General features: G+C 34.6%; 1 protein-coding gene across 1 annotated transcript; it reads left to right on the top strand.

The window, feature by feature from the left end:
* The first annotated feature begins 6,582 nt into the window (after window positions 1-6,582).
* On the top strand, window positions 6,583-12,735 carry LOC137393741 (mitogen-activated protein kinase 1-like). The gene is made up of 9 exons (XM_068080424.1): window positions 6,583-6,716; window positions 7,367-7,505; window positions 7,954-8,009; window positions 8,500-8,689; window positions 9,586-9,790; window positions 10,075-10,154; window positions 11,436-11,517; window positions 11,783-11,892; window positions 12,128-12,735. The coding sequence occupies exons 1-9, from the start codon at window positions 6,595-6,597 to the stop codon at window positions 12,239-12,241; spliced, it is 1,098 nt and encodes a 365-aa protein (XP_067936525.1). The 5' UTR covers window positions 6,583-6,594; the 3' UTR covers window positions 12,242-12,735.
* Window positions 12,736-12,844: the final 109 nt, after the last annotated feature.

Raw genomic sequence — 12,844 nt, 5'->3', positions numbered from 1 at the left:
CTTGCAATGGCAGCTATTTCATCAGAGCTTTTAATACTCAATCAATGGCATTATTCCTAATAGCAAAAACATCGCTAACATAAAAAACTGAAAACTGTTTATTTTTACTATTCAACATCAACAAATGTACTTATGATCTTCCAGTGAATGATTTTTTGGGTAGCCAGAGTAGACAACCCTTAAATACTCCAACTTCTCCTAGTTGGAACATAAATAAATGGTCTCCCATTTTCTCTTTATCAAACTATTTTATCTTCACTTTATGTATTGAAACTTGCTTTAGAAAGATACAATAAGCAAGCAAACTACATAGTGTTTACTGAATGTTGTATGGCACAAGTATTGTTAAGTTCAAGGGTGTAGGAGTACCCATTGAAACACCTGCACAGTTACTGCAATATTCATTGAGTTTGTCATAACGATGTTTCTTAACTTCTCTCATTATTTATAACATCTAGATACACTCATTCTTGTTTTTGCCTATTACTACATAATTTTATGCCTACTTTCCTTTTATATTAAATTCATAAAAGTATTCAACTTTACATTCATATGTCTTCCTTTGATCTGATTTTGTAATGGATAATTTTTTAGTAGATAGTTATATGTGTATATATACAAAATATGTATCTCAAAATTTACGTGTTGGTCTGTGCGTGCATGCGTGCATCTGTGCATCTGTGTGTCTGGATCTAGGACCGTCTGTGTGTGTATCTGTGTGCGTAAGTGTGTGCGTGCGTGTGTGCGCTTGTGTGTGTATGTTTCTGTCTATGTGTATGTGTCTCTTCCTGTGTGTGTGTCTCTGAGTGTGGCTCTTCCTGTGTGTGTGTCTCTGAGTGTGGCTCTGCCTGTGTGTGTGTCTCTGTCTTTGTGTGCGCGCATTGGAGTCTGTGTGTCTCTGTCTGTGGGTGTGTGCATGTGTGTGTTTGTCCAGCTATAGCTATTAGAATCTTCCAAGTAAAATGCCATATTCTGATGGATCTGAACTCATGGAGATTGCAACCGTTAGTTTTAAATTCACTCGCTCTACCACCGAGCTGTACAAGGCATATTGAACAAAGCCATTATCATATACTATATAGTGTATAATGTATGCACACGCTAAATGATGTATTATTTGGAACTCTAAGAATTCTATTAACTATGTGAAACTCGATGCTTTTTCGTATTTTCTTGAACTTCTTTTTTTGATTTTTTGTAAGGTTCAATTGCTATATTCAAGCCAATTTTTTTATGCGGACAATTGTATTATCTTTGTAGGAAGAGCATCTACATTCTCTCTCCTTTCGGCCAGACAACAACAGGACGATATCTCATGTTTACATTTGTACCAGTATCATCGTATTTAAAGTTTTGATGGATAGCTTCTGATAGAACAGCTTCTGATACATTTGTACCAGTATCATCGTATTTAAAGTTTTGATGGATAGCTTCTGATAGAACAGTAACCTTTTTTATACACACTTCTATGCAAGAATTGTTATTATTAATTCAACATATTCAGGATTTTTATTTGGTTTTCTCAGTTCGTATTAATTGTATCATTATAACCATTTTTTATTGTAATCGTAGCAAAACAGACTTAATTTAGCTATTACTTACGAACTATTTCACATTTGTATTTAAACCCTTTTATAATTGTTTTATTTTTTTTAATTTATCTGATCTGTACAAAACATTTTCCTCATGATATGAAGTTTGAAAGTTACAGCGGTTTGACAAAGTTTGAAAACCTTTACAGTTGTTTATATTTTCTCACCCAATTTATTTTAACTACACAATTGAAAGTTAGATTGGCAAATGGTGTTATATAATAAATACAAATAAATGTTGTTATTTGTTAAATACAAATAAATTTTTTGTCTAAAGACTTTTATTACCCTGCCAACGCCGGGTAGTACTGCTAGTATATATATATATATGTATGTATATACTGTATATATATATACATATGTATATATAATATATATATATATATATATATATATATATATATATATATATATATATATATATAACATATAACAACATTTGCCATTCTAACTTTTGAACATCATATCATCAGGAAAATGTTTCGTGCAGGTCAAATAAATTAAAAAAAATAAAACAACTATAAAAAGGTTTAGATGTAAATGTGAAATAATTCGCAAGTAATAGCTAAATTAAGTCGGTTTTGCTACGATTACAATAAGAAATGATTCGGTAATGATACAATTAATACGAACTGGGAAAACCAAATAAAAATCCTGAAGATGTAGAATTAATAATATCAAGTTGTGTATAAAAAAGATTACTGTTCCACCAGAAGCTATCCAGCCAAACTTTGAATATGACGATACAGAGACAATATAATTGTTCGTGCGAGAAGAATTGACCTTGACCCAAGGTATAGTAATCGAACCTTATGAAAAATATTTCTTAATAGAGGCATTGTAATGCATAGCTGCATCAGTAAAATAATCAGCGTTCGCTATAGCTATAGCAGGAACTACAGATCTACAGATCCACAGATCCACAGATCCACAGACATACTTTGAGAAATATATGTATAGGTATAAGATAAATAGATATACACTTAAAACTTAATTTTTATACACATGTGATTGTGCGTTATCAACCACTTTATAAAAGCAATTATGTAAATTTTGTTTGCAAGTTTCGCAATCTTTATCATACAGTTAATCAATAGCCTGAGACACAACTCGCTTGAGCTAGCATTAAGAATAGTTATTGAAGCAGATGACCTCTCGCAAGGTCTAAAAGATCTAAAAGTATAAATGAATAAATAATAGAACTATTGCAATATTGTGTAAGTAACTTTTCTTTTCTCTCTGTTCTTACCTAAAACTCTAATAATTATTCGATGTAGCTTTTTTTATAACTCCTACATAGGCCTAAATGTTTTTGATATGAGTATTATTAGTAACTCTCTACCTTTTAGCTTTAGAGTAATATCAACCCATACAATACATTAAATCATAAAATAACAAGAGGATATAAAAAAGGTGCAATGAGGGTCCATATGCGCAGTAGCCTAGCTATTCGAGGCGCAGAGCTTGAGTTAACAGATGAGATTAACAGTTGTTAAAATTAACAGATTAACAGATGAGTTAACAGATGAAGAAAACATAGTTGTCTAAGCGAAACAAATCAGAATAAATCTATTCCAGAGAGTCTAGTCAGTACTGCTTCAAAGCAGCCATAAAACCATCATGACTATCAATTTTTTTTAGCCAAATTGGCAAGGAATTCCATGCTGATGACACACGATAGGCAACATGTCTATGGCCACCAATAGGAAAGGAGAGTGGAAGAAAAAATAAGGAATGACAAGTGTTGCAATGTGTTGACAAGTTAGTTTGAGGTGTTATGATATATTATTCGCTTCTGGATGACCAAAATTTTGTTTAAGTAACTCATTGAAGCATTTTTCCATGAATCTAAGCAATAAACTATTTCACTGTTAATTAGAGTATTATATAAAAGCATATATAAAAAAGGCATTTTTAGTAAGATCAATGAGGCCTGGTAAATAAGTCCCAAGCTTTGTCGCAGTTGTTTTCTCAATAGTTCTATGTGTTTTGACCAGTTTAATGTACTATCTATTATAATGCCTAAAAATTTTATGTTACTTGTCATTTGTATGTTTTGTCCATTCATGGAAATAGTTTTTGTTAATCAAAATTCATTTTATGGGTTTTGAATTACTATGAAATTTGCCTTGTCAACATTCAATATTGGGTTGTTTTGGTCATACCAATTTTTATCACGTCTAATTCTCTGGTAATCATAGCTACATCTCATTCAAGTTTTTAACAGTATAAAATAAGTTAGCATCATCAGCAAACAGAATAGTTTTAAATTTATCAGTGCTTTTTACAAGATCATTTATATATGACAAAAATAGTGTAGGTCCAAGGATGAATCCTTGTGGCACTCCACATTTAATTACTAAAGCTTGTGATATATTTTGCATTATTATAACACTTTGAAGACAATTTGATAGACAATTTTGAATTAATTCTAAACTCGAATGAGAAAAATTTTTTTGCTTAAGCTTATTTATTAAAATAGAGGGATCTATTGTATTAAAAGCCTTTGAGAAGTCAATGAATATACCTAAACCAGATAGACTATTGTTTAAAGCTGCAAGTGTATTGTTTGTAAATTCTATCAATGCTTCACTAGTTCCTTTGCTTTTCTGAAATCTATATTGAGTTTCCAAAATGATGTTTTTTTTATTAGTGTAGTTATGGGTTTGTTGGTTAACACAGTGCGCAAAAAATTGTGTATGTTTGGTGTATTCATTTCTAATCTAAGTTGGAGAAATGACAAGTAACGTATATCGTTAGTTTAATAAAACAGTGCTCACCAGTACTGAGCACTGAGTACTGAGCTCACCAGTACTGAGCGCTGTGCTCACCAGTACTGAGCACTGAGTACTGAGCACTGTGTACTGAGCACTGAGTACTGAGTACTGAGCACTGAGTACTGAGCAATGAGTACTGAGCACTGAGCACTGAGTACTGAGCAACGTAAAACACTGAAAACAGCGCTGGCCTGATCTAAACTTTTTTACTCGTTATAGACTGCAAAAAGAGTAAAGATTTTGCCCGATTATGTAAGTCTGTTACTGTTTTTCAGATTGCTCAAAACTAAAACTCAAATAATTTTTTTATATTAGACTGCCATAAAATAATAAATTAAACTGGTTTATTAATTAGATTAGAGGCAATCAGCAGAGTAAGAAAGAAACTATTTTGGGTAAGCAAATCGAATTTTTGCACATTGCACTAAATAGAATGATTTATTTGTTTAACAATTTCTATAAACTGCATCAGTAACTGTTAACTCAGCACTGTTCTAATCAGAACTATTTAAAAACTTTTGACGATCTTGAAAAAATTATATATTTTTTGTTAGTGATAATACTATCTGAAAATGATTCTTGAAAAAACAATACTTATAACAGAAATATAAAATAGGCCTACAAACTAACCTACAAACCCTTATACAGTACATAAATTTTCATCCTTGTAGTGCATCAACTTAAATGGATACCACAGCTGACTAAAAACAAAAAAGGGTTAATGTTGATTAAGTCTAAAATATATGATCTAAAAGCTTTTTCTATGCGGCAGATTTTGTGATTTATGATATATTTTTATAGTTTTTATTATATTCGTCAATCTACTAAGTGTTAATGAAGCAAAAGAAAAACTTGGTCTAGAGCTACTACAAAAGAGACATTGTGACATCAGCCTATGACTTTTAATGAGGATGCTTAGTGAAGAGGATAAGCATTCAGCACTGAACAGTTCATACGACCAACTTATTAACCAATCCGAGCCTCACATTCAAACTCGAGCAAACAGTAAAGGATTACCATCATCCGTACATGCCACTAAAAGTGAATACTTTAACAGCTTTCTACCTAGAGCCATAAGAGACATTAAAAATCATACAAATAACCACTCAGCTAAAGCACTATAAACTTATATAGCAAGTTAAGCTTGCACTACTCACTAACGTTAAACTCAATTACTCGAAAATTGAAATCCACTGACAAAATAAATTAAATCTTATGAGGCACACCACTTTCACATTAAGGGATCTAGTGTGAAGACAGCTACGAGGTAATACGAGGTAATACTCTTTGACTCATATTATGGTTTTCATGCTGTATGTGCTTTTTAACAATTTTTTTGTGAATGATGGTAATATATCCCAACTCAAGTGTTATCTAGGTGCTGACAGCATTAGCTTAAGCTTGTGTTTTTAAACTTTTTATGATTTTCAGTAAAAATTAACATTCTGAATTAGCCTTTATTTGCTCCCAAGGTATTCTGTTAGCTTTATTGCCATCTATTGCAGACCAAATTTTACAGGCTACTTAAGAACACTTATCCATAAAGTAAAAATGTTCAGAAATGAACCTTCATAAGACATAATAAAAATGAGCCATTGCAAACTTAAGATAAACAAATACATAATGCTACACCCCAAAACAACATTAATAGTTTGATGCAACCTATCTGTAACTTGACAATAAAGTGTACAAAAGTTATGTGAAACTTATGGATGACTAGACTTAGATATATATTCAGCTTCTGAAAGTAATTACAGCATGAGTATACATACCTGGTAAGAAACGTTTGAATACTACTACTAACAATCTAATGAAAAACTGTTACGTCGCGTTATGGTAAACCTGTCATATCTTTTTTACTAATGAACCAAATCAGTCCGTGTTCGTTTTAACTCATTTTAATACACTGGCACTCAAGCAAGTGTTTTGAATGAGTTTGAATGTGTTATCATTACCAAACAACTAATTTATGTGCTATGCACAAAGCAACACAGATGAAATGATGTGCGCCTCGTCCTACGTTTTCAAAGCCTTTGTTATGAACGATAGCTTTTCTGCGGACGAAAACTTTTCTTGGCAAACTACCTAAATGTCTGCACGGTTGCTTAGCATCCACGATACTAACGCTAGTTGCGCGACTAAGTGAAACCCGTCGCATGTAATCTCGATAATAACTTTGATTTACCGTAATCTTATTTTATGCGGAAGTCGCTTGTAACTCAAAGATGGCTACTACTGGTGCCGTGCCTGGTTGTAACACCGAAATCGTTCGAGGGCAAGTCTTCGAAGTCGGACCTCGTTACAACAATCTAGCATACATAGGAGAAGGTGCATATGGCATTGTCGTGTAAGTGATATAGAAATGGTGTGTGAAATCACATGTTTGTACTATTTATTTTTAGTTAATTATAATAAAGTATTATCGTATCTAATTATTTCATAGTCTGTTTATGTATTTAATGTGCGCCAATTTTTTTTGCTGCACACTGTATTACTTTCTCAGAATCTAGCATAGAATTTTATAACATTTTGCAAGTTTAATATCTGTTAACCTTCGCATAAGCGTCGAAAGCTCCTACACGCGTTATGCAGTCGTTCGTTACTCATTAGATTATTCCGTGTTTAGTTACATTAATAAAGTTAAAAATGCAAGTTATAGATACGTATGTTTGATGAAGAAATATATTGTAGATGAGGTTCATTCGGTAATAATTGTTTCAGCTGATTTAGTAGGTAATTTTTACATTACATTCCACTCGCGGTATAATTGCTAAAAAGAATTTAATGCACCTGGAACGCTTTTGCTAGTGTAGGTTTTCTGTCCACAAATTAAAACGTTGGCAATCATAATTGGCGTTGAGCAGTCACGATTATGCATATGCATGTAGGAGACGATATGATTGCATAGAATATTAAAGTTTTATTTTGTTTTTTTTAAATATTTTTAATTCAACATTAGCATTCTGTTGGCTACCCCGTATTTTGCTTTTCTTGCAGTTCGGCAATTGACAATGAAGTCACCGCTGATCAGGCAAACAAAGTTGCCATTAAAAAGATATCTCCATTTGAGCATCAGACATACTGTCAAAGAACTTTGAGGGAAATTAAGATCTTGGCACATTTTAGACATGAAAACGTATGTATGAGTTATCTGTGAGCAGGTCATGAACTCTGTGATGGTGTTCTGTTGCCATGCCTTGACATTAACTTCTAGGCCAAGAATTGTTTTCTTTTCTGCCATAGACAAACTGCTTTGCATTGTCTGTTGTGATTCAGTGGTGCTGCGTTGGCTATTTAATCAAGCATGACTGTTGCATAACCATATTATGTTAATGATAGACTGGAGCTGAAATGGAGATTGGATTTTTCACCTAAGGTTGCCGATCCTTGTAAGCCATAAGCAAGCCATAATCGTCTGGGGAGCTTTAGCATTTGATATCAACATAGTGTTCTCACTAAAATCGATTAATGGCATGTTTCTTTCTCGCAGTTTTCATCCCTACCTTTCTTATCTGTATTGTCCTTATTTCTGTAACTATCAAAGCTGTTTGCGTCATCTTCGTACAAGTGTATTTGTTTTGTAGATTATTGACATTCGTGATATCATAAGGGCTTCAACAGTGGATGAAATGAAAGATATGTATCCTATGTATAAGTGTGGTACAGCAACGTTGGAAGCAGATTGGCGTCATCTCCATACCATATATTAAGTTTTCATGGTTATTAACTGCACAGCTACTATTGGTGATGCCGGCATGATGGTTTGAAAGAAATCTTAAAATAACATCACAGCTTGTCTGCTTCTGTGAATTACTGTGTTTGGTGATGTAATGTTTTTATTACCCGATAGTGATGCAGGCCTGATTAATGACACTTTTAGGTGCTACTTTTTTATTTAGTTTCTCTTTACTGAAAGTTTCCAACAAAACAATTCTGCATCTAGCCAGCTTCCGACCTTTGTTTGATCATTGACTGGAATACTTTTTACTTATTTCATATGCTAGCATTACTGATAGCAGGGTATATGTTTAAAAGAGTCATTATGACAAGTATTGAAATTGCTAGCTCTCTCCTCTTGATTCCTCGTGTAACCTATGCAGACGCATGTTTCCTTAGTGTGGTCCTCTCAGATATATTGTGCAGACTCTCATGGAAACTGATCTGTACAAACTGCTTAGGACTCAGCAGGTTGGCAACGATCACATCTGTTACTTCCTCTACCAGATTCTCCGTGGACTCAAGTACATTCACTCAGCTAATGTTCTTCACCGTGACCTCAAACCTAGCAACCTCCTCTTGAACACCACCTGTGATCTAAAAGTAATCTTTTGTTATTTCATATGTATAGTAAACTAGCGGAATTCCCGGCGTTGCACGGGTTATTAAAAATCAGCTTATAATCAATGAAAGGTAGTGTAGTTGCCTGCCACTTTCCAATAGCCTGGCACATTGCCAATGACTAATTTGAGCAAGCTTACTAAGAAGAGCTAACTCCTTGCTCTCGCAGTTGAGCGTGCATAAAATTACGCTACCGCTCTCTGTGATGTTACGGCACAACGTCACAGAGGGCAGGTAGCATATTTGCACCCATTTAACGACGACATATGTTCCCTAATAAATCCATCAAGCTCTTGTGGCTTAATTGGTAAGGGACCAACGAACGGGAGGGTCCGAAATCAAATCTTTTGCAATACAGGTTCTTCGTTCCAAGATTTTAATAGCTATAGCTGGACATACACAAACACACAGAAACACAGTCACACAAACTTTGAGAAATATATACATGTTTATATATATATATATATATGTATATATAGATGGAAAATGTGCATGCATTCCTCTTTGTCCTCAAATACCTTCATATGTACTTAATTTTTATAGCTTCCAATTTTGTCATATTTGACATATTGTGTATGATAAGAGCTGGAGCTGAGATTTGCTTTAAGGTTAAGCTTGGTGTTGTCGTTTGCAGTTAATCGTATCACGCTATTAGGATTTAGCCAACTTAGTTTTCCAATTAGGATTTTTATCGCGACATTGTTACTTGCTTGTGAAATATTATGACAGTGCCTAGCAGACAATCTCAATACCTATTACCCTACCTAGTGCACTACAGGAAGTAAATTTTTGAGAATGGTTTGGTGAATTTTTACTAAGAATGAGTACTATCAGCCAATAGAATGCGGTTCCCTATATATGTTGTCTTGTACTTCCAGATTTGTGACTTTGGCTTGGCTCGAGTTGCTGACCCTGACCATGACCACACAGGCTTCTTGACAGAGTACGTGGCCACGAGGTGGTATCGCGCTCCCGAGATTATGTTGAATTCGAAGGGATACACAAAGTCAATAGATGTGTGGAGTGTTGGCTGCATTTTAGCGGAGATGCTTAGCAACAAACCTATCTTTCCTGGCAAGCATTGTATCCTTGTGTCCATACAATACTGGAACATAAAGCTAGGCTTGCTTTAATACTTTTATGATAATGAAACTCGTGGCGAAGAACACATCAGCTGTTTTTGTTGATGCTCAAGGACAATATGAAAACCCGTAATGGTACAGCTTGTCTCGAGTTCCAAACTTCTGGCGGTGATTTTTCCCCCCAAAAGTTTTGAATAAGATGTGGTTTTAGAGGCATTTCAGCGTCTGTGTTCTACAGCATGCATAATTGTCAATAATTTTACTTTTCTTAATGCCGACTGTCAGACCTCGACCAATTGAATCACATTTTAGGAGTGCTTGGCTCTCCCACCGCAGATGACCTCAACTGCATCATCAATGAGAAGGTTTGAAACATACTTCATAATATTCCACTTGCTGCTTTGCCTGCCTCCTTCATTGTACCTATTATCATCTTACAGCGTGGGTATTTTCCACACTATCGTATTGTTGTTATTGTTCTGCTGTTCATATACTGCAAGTCAGTTCATCTTACGATCTAAGATCTAGAATATATAGGTGCTGGTACTAGCATGTATAGGTGCTGGTACTAGCATGTATAGGTGCCGGTACTAACATGTATAGGTCCCGGTACTAACATGTATAGGTGCCGGCACCTATACATGTATAGGTGCCGGTACTAACATGTATAGGTGCCGGCACTAACATGTATTGGTGCCGACACTAACATGTATTATAGGTCCCAGCACTAACATGTATTATAGGTCCCAGCACTAACATGTATATGTGCTGGCACTAACATGTATAGGTGCCGGCAGTAACATGTATAGGTCTCGGCACTAACATGTATCGGTGCCGGCACTAACATGTATAGGTCCCGGCACTAACATGTATAGTTGCCGGCACTAACACATATAGGTGCTGGCACTAACATGTATTATAGGTGCCGATCTAGTTAGTAAATATTGTTCTTGGCATTCACCATATCTTCTGTTACAGATACCAGTTTCCTGGTAACACTCGGCCATAATCTCAACACCGCCCTAACTTGATATTCCTCCATATATTAATCCAAATTTCAAAGGATAAAGAGTGAAAAATTCTCTTAAAAAACCAGTTGTGGTTTATTTTTTATTTGGTTTTTTAGTCATTTGTTTATGGTGAATATTTATTATGGCTTGGGAAAGGGTTTTTAAGTGTAGCGATTCCAAATAGTTGGAAGGATATAGAATTGCAAAAGGTTTTTCAGAATAATCTTTATTAAGATAAATGCTGCTGGATGGTATTTACCACACTCATTGTTAGTTATAACGTATTTTCTTGGTAATGGCTACCAACAACCTTACAATTTTTCTGTACCCGCGTTACAGCGAGGACTTTATACCTGAACAACACCTGATTGTTTTATTGATTGGCTGTTATGAGCCGCAAGGAAGATATTACTAATCAATATGATCGTTTTTTTCTGGTTTTATGCTCTGATTGGCTGCAAATGATTATAACGACTGGTAATTTTCAGTTTCATGCTTTTCAGAAAAAATTGCTGTCCAAGGACAAACTCTACTTATGCTTATATTTCCTGTCAGAACTGAATAGCATTTACATGAATTTCAATTCTTTTTCTGGAGGCTGTACATGCTTCTACGTAACCCTTTTTGTTATTCTAGGCTCGTGGATATTTGCAGTCACTCCCATATAAACCTAAGCTAGAATGGGGAACTCTCTACTCTAAATATGCTGGCTCTAAAGGTAATATTCCTTATCTGCACATGCTATGTAGTATGTATTATGTAGAGAAACAGTGGTGGTGAATACTTTATTTTATACAAGGTAATAGGCATGTTCTTGCAAGCAGTATTGTTATTATAAAAAACTAAACCTTTTCTCTGTATTTGAAATTATTTTTATTGGTGCACTTCTCTCTCTTATGGCATCGTCAGTATGACAAGCGAACCATTTAAAAGACATGCAAGTTCTTGAAGTAAGGTTATATTCTAATTGTTATTGATTACAGTGCTCGATCTCCTAGACAAGATGCTTACATTCAATCCCCACAAGCGTATTACTGTGGAGCAAGCACTTGCTCACCCATACGTTGAGCAGTACTATGACCCTGCAGATGAGGTACTCTATTCCTATTGGTCATTTCTATTAGCAGTCAGATGTGGTTCTAAATGGACTAGTTCTGAGTTCAAGTCTAGTTCTGCCATATCATTATTTTTGCCTAGACAGTATTGCTAACAATTTGCCGACTTGCTTTTCTGCTGCTGTCATTTGGTAACCAATTAAACATGGCCTCCGGTCTGCCAATACCACAAATACCTCTGAAGAATTTGAATCTATTATGTTGGCATTTTAGCCGGTTGCTCTTGAGCCATTTACATTCGAGACAGAAGTGGACGACTTGCCGAAGGAAAACTTGAAGGAGTTGATATTCATGGAGACGCAGAAGATCAAGGATCGGCAGCAGTAGGAGCGGTTGGTTTTACATGACACTATACCCCTGTGATTAAATGCATACTTTTTGTCCTAATGGATCATTTAACCACCACTTTAAACGTGTTCAAATATTTTAAATTTAGAATTATCTAGAGGGTTTTCGGCTATTGCATCAACATGATGCTTAGTTGCTTGCTTAGCTAGTCATTTCCAACCATTCACCATCAACCTGAAGTTACTTTTACTTCATTCTTTTTAATGTATATATATTTACTACTAACCTCAATTTCTTCACCATACTTTATGCATTTGCTAACTTTTAAACACTTGAACAACTATCACAAGCGTGCTGTTTTTCATTATGTATTTTTTATTCTGTAAGCATGGGTTTTCAGCACTATATTTAATGTTCTCGTGAACTTGTTTGTTCTTGATTTATGGAATCATCTTGAGATGCCTATAATTATTAATATTTTGTTATACTTAGCTTTATTACTAAATAATAGCAAATATATTGTCAGTTTGTAATTGTTGGAGTCATTTGAATGCACCCTTTCATTAGTCCTTAAATTGTTATTGCTTTCAAAGCCAATACATACCACATATGCTGATTGTAGTCACAAAGTGTTACATCAAG

This window comes from Watersipora subatra, chromosome 4, assembly GCF_963576615.1.
Source record: "Watersipora subatra chromosome 4, tzWatSuba1.1, whole genome shotgun sequence".
In the NCBI taxonomy this organism is placed as follows: Eukaryota; Metazoa; Bryozoa; class Gymnolaemata; order Cheilostomatida; family Watersiporidae; genus Watersipora; species Watersipora subatra.
Note: the sequence above shows the minus strand (reverse complement) of the source record. Positions and strands in the feature narration are given on the sequence as shown.